The sequence below is a fragment of the Rhopalosiphum maidis genome, chromosome 2 (genome assembly GCF_003676215.2).
Source record: "Rhopalosiphum maidis isolate BTI-1 chromosome 2, ASM367621v3, whole genome shotgun sequence".
Classification (NCBI taxonomy): domain Eukaryota; kingdom Metazoa; phylum Arthropoda; class Insecta; order Hemiptera; family Aphididae; genus Rhopalosiphum; species Rhopalosiphum maidis.
In genome coordinates, this window is record NC_040878.1 from 25,445,508 (window position 1) to 25,460,147 (window position 14,640).

At 24.6% G+C, this 14,640-nt stretch overlaps 1 protein-coding gene across 1 annotated transcript; it reads left to right on the top strand.

Moving 5' to 3' along the window:
* The first annotated feature begins 781 nt into the window (after positions 1-781).
* Positions 782-12,326, top strand: LOC113552344 (acyl-CoA synthetase family member 2, mitochondrial-like). Its single transcript, XM_026955196.1, has 13 exons — positions 782-1,028; positions 3,680-3,857; positions 3,954-4,082; positions 4,167-4,390; positions 4,450-4,567; positions 4,684-4,779; positions 5,439-5,587; positions 5,985-6,153; positions 9,543-9,650; positions 11,357-11,505; positions 11,584-11,725; positions 11,781-11,891; positions 11,982-12,326. The coding sequence occupies exons 1-13, from the start codon at positions 997-999 to the stop codon at positions 12,114-12,116; spliced, it is 1,740 nt and encodes a 579-aa protein (XP_026810997.1). The 5' UTR covers positions 782-996; the 3' UTR covers positions 12,117-12,326.
* Positions 12,327-14,640: the final 2,314 nt, after the last annotated feature.

Here is a 14,640-nt window from a genome sequence, read left to right on the forward strand (position 1 = left end):
TAGTTTTTGCAAAAGTATTATTATAATACAAATATATCATAAGTAAATTAGTAGGCGCTTATTATTTATTTACAAGACATAAACATATGAGTAGAGTTATTACATCAAATAGACATAAATATTTGAGAAAAAATGAATAATAACCAAATAATATGTTTTTTATTTTAGTTTTTGGATAAAACTGCAGATCTAGATACGTTCTACCTAATAATAAATTAAATTATATAGTTGCAAAAATTGATTTAAATTAAATTTAAAAGTAATTTAAGTAAATGTCTGCTAAAGTGTTTAGTCTTATAGTCGTTATATATTTCTAGTGTACATATTATAACTAAATACATATGTATAATTAATTTATTATATAATATAGTATTTATACATGTATTCGTATTTCATATTACATGTTTTAATAAAATTGTATAGTGCTGCTATGGACTACTTATATAATTTGTATTTATGCTTAACAAGTCAATTACTTAGAGACGATGGTATGCTCAAGGTTTGACAAAAAAATTATAGAAAAAAATAATAAATTGACACGTGTGTCAAGTCAATTCTAAAAATCAACCTTTGTTATACTATATTGATTATTCATAGAATTATTATCAAAATGTTGAATATAATAGGGGACTATAGAAAATATCATTATAAATTGAATTCTGTGAATCATAACAAGTAATAAAAAATTTTAAATTATAATTTCAAATAGGTAACTACTATGCAAATACAAATAATGATTTAAATTTCAATGGAACGTTATTGTTTTAGTTAGTCATATTTTTACGGGTCTACTTTTTGTTGAAATATACTCGATCAGTATTTCATTTGTGTATAAGTTTATTTGATGATTCAAATCACAATAGTTGATTTATTTAGAAATTTTACAAGTTGGATACAAAATAAACTGTAGATTTAATAGTTTACAGTGCGTATTGTATTCAATTATTATAAGTTTGTTATCAGATCTACATAAAGAATAAACGTAACGCCTATAAAATGATTGAAGATTATTTTGGAAAAGGAAATAAGTAAGCATAAATTGCAATTTTTTATACGAGTAAAAGAAGTTAATTCTGAAATTAATCTATTAATAATAGACCTCGACAAAAGTGTATAAGCATATATTAACAATAATATTGGTACAGAAATAATATTCAAGGCATTATTTATAACGATATTATAATTATTAGGTCTACTCAGCTATACAAAACCTTATAGATATTATTGATTATATAGCAATATATTTTTTAAAGTAATTTTTTACTATTATATAATAACATACGTAGGTATCTAAATGTAATGACGTAGGTACGTGTAAAATATAATTCAAAAATACAATGAAAATTATTATGAATTTACGAATAGCTACGAGCTTAATAATTTAATAGATAGGTATGTATAAACGTATTATGTATCATACATAAAATATATTTTATAAAACAATTTACTTTTATTATTGAGGGTTATACATCAACACGTTGTACTTGTACACAAAAATAATATTAAAAGCAACTTTTCATAATACTATAGTTCTAAGACGTATTTGAATCGTAATATTATATGCATCACAAAAAGTTTCGATTGTTTAATTAAAATTTTGAGATATTAATTATTTTATAGTAGGTAAATATATACATATTGGCTGTTGGTACCTATAGGTATATTATAATATAATACTCAATAGTATTTAAGCGTAAAAACACAATTATCTTAACATTAAATTGACGTTTATTTAGGTAAGTATGTTATAAACAATGAAGTATAAATCAAAATTTGAAATCCAATATATAAATAATAATGTGTGAACTTGTTGTTATAATATTATAATACACGTAATAATAAAGGCAAGGCAATATTAATTTTGATATTGATAATTTGCAAGTTTGGTTACATAAATATGAAATATCATATTTTTACTAATTAAAATTATTATTATGCATTTATTTTGTGTGTACGTATATATATATATTTATTTAATGATAGTAAACATTTGCATTATTTTTTTTTTTAATTCACAGTTATTTAATCAGTAAAATCAAATTAATCTATTAATTTTATATCGTCTATAATAGTAAAGTATGATATTTTAAAATAAATTTCTCTATTTGTCTTGACATTTAAGTGAAAGTCTATAGGCATATTATAAATTGCCTATAGTAATAAGTAATAATAACCGCAGTACCCGCTAACGATAAGCAAGCGGCGTGTTTCATATTTCATCTATTATAATATTAATAAGTAGGTAAATTGTTGCATAGTTAAATTTAAAACTAGTTTATAAGAAACTAAAAAAAAATAATATGTGAATATTAGATAATAAAATAATATTTTAAATATCATATATATTGCAGAATCGTAAGAATACCCGAATCTACAATATTTTGTTGATTATTAATTTAAAATAATAATTAACTATCATAATATGCATATGCCTATCCCTATATTTATTTAGAAATACAAATTGAGATGTATTTTATTAATTAAGGTTTGTCATGTACTTACATTTATTATGTACTTCGATTGAGATTTCCGAGTATTACCATGTTCAAACGTTTTACATATTAAAACGATGTAATATATTGCAAATACACATATATATAGGTATGCACTTGGCGTATAACTATCTAAGTTGTTAAGCATAATTTATGCTTACCCAAAAAGCGTCTTCCTTATAACTCCATCCGGCCCATCTCGCCAAAAACAAGACAAATATGGTTTTGTGTAAATTTATTACAATATGATTAATGCTTAATGGTTTTATGTCACGTATCATTGTTGTTTTTGAACGAGTACTACTTAATAGGTATAATTTGATAAAATGTTGAAAGAAATTATTTGTGTTTGTAGTACAGGAACACTAAACGATATTTATTTTTTAGAACTCATCATAACCGTTAACAAAATATTATTATTATTGTAAATATGAGTTTTTTTAAATCCTCGAAAAGACGAAATATTTGTCTATATTCACGATCATATTTATAAAATATATCATATTTAGTTAAATTTGGTTTAAAATTTTGTGAAGGTTATGATATACTTTAGGTTGTGATATGTGTTATCTTTAAGATGATCTGATGATTCATTAAAATATAATATGAGTAATACCCTAGTAAAATATTTTACTGTATGTTATAATAAAGTTGTTTGAATTGGTACATTAATGTTTCTACGATTTAATTTATTACGTGATTTATTTTATTATTATAATTTTTTTACCTCAACGTAATATGATACAGTCCTTGTTTTGAAGGACAATTTTTAAAGTCTAACTTATATTATTAGGCTGTATAAAATACAAATATATATTATATTTATTTACAAAATATATTTAAAATTATGCAAAAAGCAATTAACTTGTAATATACATGTTAATTGTTAGTTGTCTATGAAGATACGCTATCATAATTTAATATTTTAAAACAATATAGATATACATAAAATACATAGATATACATAGATTAGTAGTCCATAAAAGTTTAATTATTTTTATTTTTTGTAAACTTAATAAAATAATTTCAAGGATTATGATTAAATGTCGCTTTTATTATTGAAATTGTTCTTTAATATACGTGTAGGTACTTATTGTAGATATTTTATTTTATAGTATTAATGTAATTTTAAGCAGTTAATAATCTTAGAATATTTTATATTTTTATAATTGCATGATTATTCACAGATCGAATGCTTCTATTATTCCAAAACCTAGTTACTATAAAGGCCCTAAACATGAACCGTTGAAAAACATGACCGTTGGAAATTTGATTGATGAAGCGGCAGAAAAATACCCGAACAGAGAAGCTATAGTTTCTGTACATCAAAACCGAAAAATTACTTTCTCAGATCTAAAGCATGAGGTTGTAAAAATTATTTTGGACCATATCTTTTTTAGCAATAAAAGATAAAATTAATTAAATAAAATATGAAAACATTGTGTTTATTAAACTAATTAGGTAGACGAGTTAGCTGCTGGTCTTTTGGAAATTGGGATGAAACCAGGCGATCGGTTATGTTTAATGGGTTCGAATTCAGTAGAATGGGAAATCACATTATTAGCATCAATTAAAGCGGGCATAATTGTGGTAAGTTTGATTTCCAATCTTGGTACTGTACTTGAATAAGGTAATCGAAAAAATGAGTTGAGCATTTAATTTTTTGTTTCATAGGTAAATATAAATCCATTGTATATGAAAAATGAACTTCATCATTGTCTTAGCAAAGTTGACGCAAAAATGCTGATTGCCCTCGAATTTCACCCAAATCAAAACTATTATGAGTTACTGAAAAATATTGTTCCGGAAATTGCTCAGCAACCTCATGGTAAACCAGTTACTACTAGACACTTGCCCAATTTAGAGTTTATAGTGATGAACACAGAAAAAAATCTACCGTAAGTCAATGAAATTAAGTTTTTTCAACTAAATCACCGTGTCGCTTATCGTATTCTAGTGGGGTCATTAAATACTGGGACGTATGTCAATCGGGAACGATCAAATCAACATCATACTTGAAAAAAATTAGCCACGAATTAAATCCTCAAGCAATATGCAACATACAATTTACTTCTGTAAGAACATTTTTTTTTTTTACAGATTGTTATTTTTTTTTTATAACAACTATAACGACAGCTGTCTGTGTTTACAATTGATATGTTATTATTGTTATAAATTATAAATGTTACAGGGGACAACTGGTGCACCGAAAGGAGCGTGTTTGACTCATAGTAATATTGTGAACAACTCCTATTTCTTTTGCAAGAGAATGATGTTAATGGAAAAGGTACTTAATTTTGGACAGCACTGAGTGTTATAATAATAATTTATACATTTTAATATGAGTTTTTTTATGGACTATGATAATTTCATCACTCACAATACACCTAAATTGAAATTCGAACGAATAGTTTCTGAGTTATTAAATTTTGATAACCAAGAATAAAGCACTTTAATAATGGTTAAAATTTAATATGTAGTATTTAGTCTAATGCTTATTCTACTCTCATAATATATCACGGGCTATTATTCTTTGGATTTTGGATACAACGTTAATTTAATCAGTAATTATTCGTTCGAATCGATTAATACATATCAAAATTTTCAAAAAAAAAATCATGTGCTTAACCATTTACAGTAAAAAGGGCAATTTCTACTTGAAAAAATATCGCAGGACACTCCTCATGTGGCATATACTATCTAATTATTTGAAAATATGATCTTTAAGTACGTACTTAAAAATCAGGATTTTTTAGTAAAATAAAAAAAACAGCGGTGAGCATGCTTGGTGAATCACTCTGCATATATAGTGATGAATAATTATGATGAATTGATTGTTATAATATGTAATTTAAAATTACTTGAAATAATGAGAACATTTACGTTTAATACTTATACTTGTCTATATAGTATTGGTATATTAATTCATATATTAATTTGAAATAGGAACACCGAATATTGTTGCAAGTTCCATTCTTTCACACATTTGGAACTGTAATTGGTATTATGGCAAGTTTAAATAGCGGTAGTGCACTGATACTGCCAGCATTTGGTTACAAACCAATCGAATCTGCGAAGGCCATTTTTTCTGAAAAGTAAGTATTGCTAAATTAATATATAATATACGCTCGATCGGTTGTTAAAATTATGACTTTTTTAAAAAAATAAATAAATAAATAAATAAACCCTATACCTATACATTAGTTTATTTATAATTCAATGTAATTCATTACTATTCATGATCAAAATATATGTAATAATACATGCATTTTAATTTGTTTAAGTAGAAGAAAAACATCATCACAGTGTACATACACTATACAGGTTACCTATATTAATTAAATTTTTTTTTTTTTAGTTTTTTCATAAACGATTTAAGTTGATGTTAGTAAATTATTTAATATAAATGAATTCGTTTATATTTTAAAATTATATAACAATATATTGTAAGAAAACAAAATATGTAGTTTTTAGTATATCATGTTGATCTAGGTGTACAATTTTGTATGGAACACCAACGATGTATATAGATTTGATTAACGCTTCCAAAGAACTAGTGGATCAAGGGCATACTCCTGAAATTGGATTATGCGCAGGTGCGCTGTGTTCACCCAGTTTATTCAAACAAATTAAAACCACATTCAATCTCAAAAGAATCGCGGTAATATATTTTATTATGCGGAAAAAAACGGTCTGTGCTTGTATTTGTATATACAATTTGAATGCGTTTGATCTGAGGTATCTTTTGCAATGTTTTCGTCACAAATATCTGATTAAATATTCGTAGTGGTGCAGAATTGATATATTCCACTTCATTAAAGACAAAAACCATATTATAGGTCAAATGAAAAATTAAATTTGCAGTTATTCAATCGTATACGCTACGGCGAGAACGAAGGATTGAATTAGTATATAATAATAACCCACCAGAGGGGAAATATTGCAGTAAAACGTATTCTAATAAGTATTATAGCGCTTCGTGTATGTAGTAAATATAGTTTATGATCGAATTTGGAAATATGTATTGAATTTTCGTAACAGCGTCTAGACTTAAATGTTCCATCTCATAGTACCGCGTACTATCTATTTGCAGTTACCTACTCGTATAATAGTCGTACATCACAATACCGCTTATAGGTAATTAATTTCAACTAAAATAGACTGGCTAACTCGTGTTTATCTATGGAGTGGTTATATAATATTATTGCAAATTGATACTTTTTTTCATAGTTGTTTACTATACGTATAAGTATACAGTAAACACACGTGTATTATATATACAAAATAATGTATTATGTACATAACGTGATATAATGTCATATAATAATATCATTTTATACACTGAAAACGTATTCCGTCAGACTTCAGATTAACATACAAAGTACGTAACTATTTTTGTATACAATTGTATAACATCTATAACTAAAACTCAAAACCTTAAAAAGTAAAATGGTGCTGTTTGTTTTTAATGTTCTTGAACGAAGCTTATTGTAATATATATGTTATCTGCTTGTTCAACATTTTTAATATAATTGTCTGAAAATAATAATCAATGCGTAAGTGTTTAAATTCTGATCGGGATAACAGGCAGATACTAAAAAAGTCGATTGTTTATTCTGATTCGATAATATTTTTGCATTGATAAAGCTATTACGTTTATTATAATAATTATTCAAAACAATAAATAATGTGCGTACATAAATTGTGTAAAACTAAAAAAATCGAAAGTTTCTGACAACAACGTTTACAAAGTACAAAAATAGCGAAATATAAATTTATATAATATGCATTATCATGGTGTACTATTTAAAAATAAATTATTTCATGATTACATAATCACGATTTTGAAATAAAAAACAAACCCAATTATCCAATTTCGTAAATTTTTCAATAGAATGAATACAATAAATTTATTAAATAAATTAAAAATTCTTTTTGATAGAAAATAATGAGATTTATATCTTCTCATTGTGTTATTCTTTATGTAATGTTAAATGATTTTCAAAAGTAAACACTATGCGGACTTTACATAATGTACCTTCAACATTTTACTAAATCGAAAACCAACTAATACATCAAAATTTCACTGCTTGTAAAATCGGTACTGAGCTTATAACAAACTGTAGTACATTTTACAACTTACTAAAATTAACGAGTTGAGTTTACAAACGTACTAATACGCGTAATTAATACCAAGCTTATAGGTATTCATTAGCACATAAACAATATCAGTATTGATAAATTAACATAAATAACAAGCATTTAAATAATAATTAAATCATTAATTTAAAAGATAAAATATTTTATGATGTAAACAGATTATGGAACATTTTTAGTTAATATAATATTATATAAATTTAATTTTTTTTAAATAATAATTAAATAAAAAAAAGTTAGGTGTAAATAGTTAAACATTTTTATTACTTAAATACAATAATTTAAGTTTTTTTTAAAATCACCAGCACTAGGAAATTAAATATTTTGAATAGCATACAGCTTTTTACAATTATTATAAACTAATATCAATATAATATTCATGTGTGTATGTATTTATTTTATGTTGTGTACTTACATTTTATTTTTTTTATCCCCCGCAACCTAATGTAACAATACACCCCTAACTTAAAAATGAAAATAAATATATTGTAGCCAATGACCCTAGTTGCCGAAGCAGTTACTATAATAATGAAAAAAATAATATATTTATCAATATAAAATGGTAGATCAATGACCTGTTGTTAGTCCTTATCTGGAATTTATGTAACAAGAACTCATGACTAGCAGGATTCTCAAATTAGATAAAACCTTTATCAATTTCTCTGGCTTTTGTACTGTGAGATTAGAAGATCTATATTTTGCAGTTCATTAAAAAGCACAATAGCAAATGAATTAATCAACACGAAAATAAATTGTAATTATTACAATAATATCTTGTTTTGTGTGTTTTGAGTATAATTAATAATAAATTATTACGTATTAAACTGAATTTTTTCAAGACAATTAAAACCATGGCCATAATTTCTAAATTTCCAAAAGTAGGACTAATAGTCAAAGAAATATGAAAGTATACAAATAATTAGTTTAGAAAATAAATATTGAAATAGAAGTGGGTAATTTGATAGTTATGATTTTTATAGATATTGTCTTTTGTAAATTGTAAACAAATTAAATACTAATCAATAATATAATTTTAACTACTTATAGGTTACTTTATAACTATTCTGTCGATTTAAATTTTCATATGGGACAAATTTGGTTTTCAGTACAATTATTAAAATCTTTTTTTTTTTTGGCTGTAACAATTTTACATTATTAATATTTATTATTTAATCTAATTGTATACTATTAAAAATATATTTTGTATGATACAAATTTTAAATAAGAATAGGTTCTTTTATGTTCATAGTAAAATAAAGTTAGGTCGGGAATTTTGTATAGAATAAATATTAGATATTTATTTTTATTGTCCCAGCTATTTTCTAACATATCTGATTGTGAAGTTATTGTCAACTAATTCATTTACGAAGAGAATAATATGGGATAAATTAGATAAATTAGTATTTATGTTCATAATTAGGATATATTATTACAAAATTAAAATCACGAGTAAAAATAAAAAACGCAAAAATAAGAGATAATGTGATGGTTTTGATTGCTGTTTATACAAATTCGTCGGTAAATAATAATAATAATTAAAAAAATAGACACATTACACCATGTAATGTTCTTGTTAAATTTCCTTGGAACTAAAATATAATCAAACACATTTTCTGTTTGGAATAATTATTGCTTCAGGTACTTACACGTGTTAAAAATAAACTTAAAGATTTTTTTAGCTCAATAATTAAATAACAGGTTTACCTGCACGGTATAGGTATCTAGTAAAAATATATTATTATAATAGTATAATTCTATATTTATTAAGGAAGTTTAATTTATATTTTCTTACGATAATACGGGCAGACGTTTTCATTATGGCTTATATTATTTTAAAATTTGTATATTTTAATGTTATTTATTTTATTATCTATACATTTTTTTTGATTTTAGTCGATCTACGGCATGACAGAAGCGAGTCCTATTGTGTTCCTTTCTAATGCCGATGAGTCTGAACACAAAGCTTTAACTACAGTTGGTCAAGTGCTCGATCACTCTGAAGTAAGTTGTATATAAAAAATAAATATTAATATGCTATTTATTTGTGATATCTTGCAGATATTTGTTGTTCACCTTGAATTGGTGCTCACATAGGAAAAACATAAACTAATGAACAATATATATTTATATATTAATTTGTTTTAATGATTTCTGCAGTTTTTTCTTCTTATAGTATGTACTTAGAATGTCGTTTCACAATTTGAGATTGTAATAAACAGAGCTGTGAATTTAGTGCCCTAAAAAATCTTAATATACGTTATAAATATAAATAGCATATAAATGCTACATTTTGTATTTTGCTAGTAAATAAATAAGAATCTAAAAATATAAATATAAAATTTAAAATTTAAGGTACTTACATTTTATTGGTTATAGCATTTAATAATAGTAACTATTCGGTAGGTACTTATGATACTTGTATAATATTGAATTTTAGTTAAAATAATAAATAATTATTTGAGTAGGTACATTAAAAAACGAATTTTTTTTTTAAATGTAAAGTTAATAACAGACAATTTTAGTAAACATTTTGTTATTACTATCGAATGGTGCACAGTCAATTTCATCTAATATATATAATAATTATGTATTCCGAAAATGTTTTGATACAAGAATCCGTTATCTTGTGTCAATCACGAGATCGAGTCAACGTTGACAAGCAACGAGTAATATAGCAGGTACTAGTGATTTTTGATTTTTTTTTTAACACAGTGCATTCCTGGTTCAGTCTATCGAATTCGCATCTTGGTCAATATACGGTAAAGTAATTTAGGGTCCGTGATATAAATAAAGGAATTGTATCAAATAATAATTATATTTCTTAATCATATTAAACTAAACATTGTCATACAACGATGGATGAAAACAAAATTTTACTAGGATTTTATCAGTTAAACACGCATACATTATAATATTTAATATTATTTAATTACAATTTATACAAACAGTTCTAAATCGTCATCATAAAGGTGGCTTAGGGTCATTTAGTTTTTCAGATACACCTGCTCTATCATATATTCATATGTATATATAAACGAACGTACAATTGTATTACTGTGAAAAATACATACAAATAAAAAATAAACTATGCTAATACAAAATAGAAACATAAGACAGCCATGAACATGCATTATCGTCTAAAATATTGTGCAAGCGAAAATAATATACCATGCTAGGTAGATTAAATTTTGCATATTTTGAATGCTATTGACTTGAATGGGATTTGTATCTCATTACTATTTATCACAATTCCTGAATAAATTGATTACTATGTAATGCCATTTGAAGTACAACCCAATCAAACCCAATTAATAACTATTATTCATTAACTATAATATTAATATAGTTATTTAGTGCCAAGTTCGATTTTAATACATTTATAAGCCCCTTAAACGTTATAACTATATCAATTATACATATTTATAGTGCAAGGTTGACTACTCAAAGCGCCGTTCAATGTATTTATGCGTTTTATAAAGCATTATAAACATATATTAAAAAAAAACTAATAACGAATGTAGTATTATCGCTATAAACGTTTCATTAAAGATTCATATTTAAAAATTTCATAATAAAACTTTTAAATTATATTAAATGAGTTTGAAATATAAAAATTACATTACTCTTAATAAAATAATATATCGTTTTAAAGTTTCAATATGATTTATTTATCGTAATACGAGTATAATACTATACTTTATATCCAGGCTAAAGTTGTGGATAAAAATGGGATTACTGTACCGATGGGCAGACCTGGAGAAGTTTGGTTTAAAGGATACAACGTTATGCCTGGCTACTGGAATGACGAGGAAATGACGAAAAAGGCAATAGACGACGACGGATGGCTTAAATCTGGGTACCTATCTATTACAGAAACGTTCTTTTTTTCTACGTATGAAAATAATAATAATAATATTTTGTTTTTTATGTTTAGCGATATTTTAATTATGAGTGAAGATGGTTATGGCGTGGTGACGGGCAGGATTAAAGACATTATAATCAGAGGCGGTGAAAACATACAACCGCAGGCAATCGAATATTTTTTGGAATCTCATCCAGAAATTATCCAAGCACAGGTTTGTATTGAAAATTCAAATTTTATTTTTAATAATTTCGTTGTTCTTGTAAAAGGTGTTTGGAATACCAGATGAGAGACTTGGTGAAGTAGTATGTGCTGCTATAAAAATTACAAAAGGATCTACCATTGACGAAGAAACTGTAAAAAATTATTGCAATGGCAACGTGAGTGTTATTATTATTATTATAAGAGTTTATGCAGAGCTGTATAAGAGTTCATATACATTTCAACAAGTTTTTTTCATATTATAACAGATCGCAAGATTTAAAGTTCCAAACCACGTTATGGTAATAGACGATTTTCCAAAAACAGTCTCTGGGAAAATTCAAAAGTTTAAACTTCGTGACATCATGCAGGATTATATAAGAAATATGAAAAATTGTCAATGATATTTGTTAATTATTTTTTTTGGTTCAGCGCTTATATGAGTGAATTAATCTTATAATAATTTATTGGAAACACCTAATTGCTAATCATGTTTTGAGTTCATAGAGTAGTAGGAACAATTATTAATATTAATTATGGTCTTTGTTGAAACATCAAAAAGATAGTTACATTATATTATGAACATATGAAGTATAATTAAATAATTTTACATATATTATTACATTATATACTATCACAAATGACATGTATTACAATTGAGTTAGTATTATATTGTATTAAAACAATATAATACACGTAATACACGTATATGATATAATATTATGGTATGTGAATTTAATAAACTACCAGGATAATGCAATGCTCAATCAGACACGATGTTAGAAGTTTGCACGACTGAAACATTAAATTTTATAATTTTGACGATTAAGGTTGGAAGATGAGCACAACCTTGTGAAAGTTTTCTTACAATATTTTTCCATACATTAAAGTAACAATGTATTTTTAAGACTTTCAAAAATAAAAAATAAATACAAATATAAAACTATGCATATTTAAAAACTTTAATAATGTTTTATAGAGGAAATGTATATGAAAAAAAAAAAACAATCATTTTAAAATAAAAATTGATCTATGATGTGAAATACATTAAACATGATAATATATTAAAAAAAAATTAATGAATACTGGACATGATATTATTCTCAAACAATATATCATTGTAACGATACTTAAAATCAAACTATGAAACTGATTTTGAGTAATCATATTATATTATATTATATTATTATTCATTTCACGATGAAGTGTACTGTTATTCGTATATCTTTTCGATTCGTTATTTCAAACAACTGATAAAGTATTTTTATTTTACGAATAATGTCAATAATGCGCTGTGTTCTAAAATTTAAGCATCATATAGAAGATGATTTAAATAAAAATGTGGTTAAAAAACAACTTTTACTACGTAATCATTTTAGATTTTGAACGGAGTGATGAATGTATTGATTTTACAACGATGTGTGTTTTTGTTTTGTTGATTTCAGCCCCTCTTTGAAAAGGAAATTGAATCTAGTTGGTACTTTGGGGGGTAAAAAGTAAAAAATTTCCAGTAGTTTTCAAAAGCGTCAGGAAAAATCCTGAAAAAGTAACGGAAAAACTGGAATTTTTACGCATAACCGCTTTTTGACTAAATCGATTTTTTGATTTTTCTGTAACTCAAATACGAATTTTTGTAAATACTTGAAATTTTCACAAAATGTTTATATTAGCGTTATCTATTTACGATTTAATTTTTAAAATATTTAGAATTTTTTAAAATTATTTATAGACCATTGAAATTTTTGATTTTGCTAAATTTTTTTCTTGAAATGTGGTAAAAAAAATTTAGCTTTCCAAAAAATCTTTAAAATTTAATACAAGGTTTATTTTAAGTCGTTCTTATTGTAGTAAAAAAAAAAATAAAAATCGCTAGTCACAATTTTTGTTTATAAGCATTAAAAGTTCAAATGTTTACATTATATATAAAAATCGTAAAAATTTGCAAGTTCTGAAGTTGAGAATTCATAAAATTTTTGTAATTTATACCTTAGGTTAAAAAACCCAACACAAGGTTTTTCATAACTTTTTCTTCAAATAACTGTAATAAAAAACTCCAGCGTCAATACATAGAAAAAATGTTAAAAGCGTATGAAATTTATTTTTTATGAAATCGAGTAAAATAACGATATATTACAATTTAAATATAGGTTATAATATAATATATCCTAATAATTATCCTAGACTGACAAATGATCTCCATTCAGAATCGTTTTTCGTATACAATGATACCTGTCATTGCATTCAAATTTAACACGTCCATAATAGTGACCTACTCTCCGTCTCTATTATACAGCAGAGTAATACCTACTTTCCCATCTTTTTTCATTTGAAAATAATATTTATTTTAAACCCTATATTTTTTAATCCACTACACACAGGTTTGACGAGTTCAGACGCTAATTTTTTCATACACTTTTTAATAATTAATCATTAAACATTATTTATATTGTGTCATATTATTAAATAGGCAGAATCAACTAGAGTAAGCATATGCAGTTACTATTCGATGTTGCACGTTTAATATATATCTATAGTTGACAACATTAAATTCAATTTTGGTTAGTAATTATATTAATATTATTAATTTCATTATTAATATAGAGTAACTAATTTAATGATTTTGCCCACAAACTACATAAATATTATTATAATGATATATTTTTGATCAAACATATACCTGCTATAACTATGGTACTTAATTTCGCGTTTGTCCCGAAAAACTTCAATACTCGGATTTAAAAATAGTTACCACATTATACCGTATAAGTTATAAAAACTAAAAAATGACACTTCAATCAGAAATTACGAAGTATAAAAATTAAAAAGCAAAACTTTTATAAACATTATGTTATTAACTTCTAATGTCTTAAAATAATTTAATATTATGTACAAATTAAAATTTTGAAAGTAAAGGAAATAAAAAAGTAT

Bases quoted from the DNA above. Each gene is read 5' to 3' on its own strand.
- LOC113552344 (XM_026955196.1), top strand. From the start codon at position 997: ATGATTGAAGATTATTTTGGAAAAGGAAATAA. The intron at 6,154-9,542 runs GTAATATATTTT...TTTTGATTTTAG, and splicing joins TCAATCTCAAAAGAATCGCG to TCGATCTACGGCATGACAGA. The intron at 11,506-11,583 runs GTACCTATCTAT...TTTTATGTTTAG, and splicing joins GACGGATGGCTTAAATCTGG to CGATATTTTAATTATGAGTG.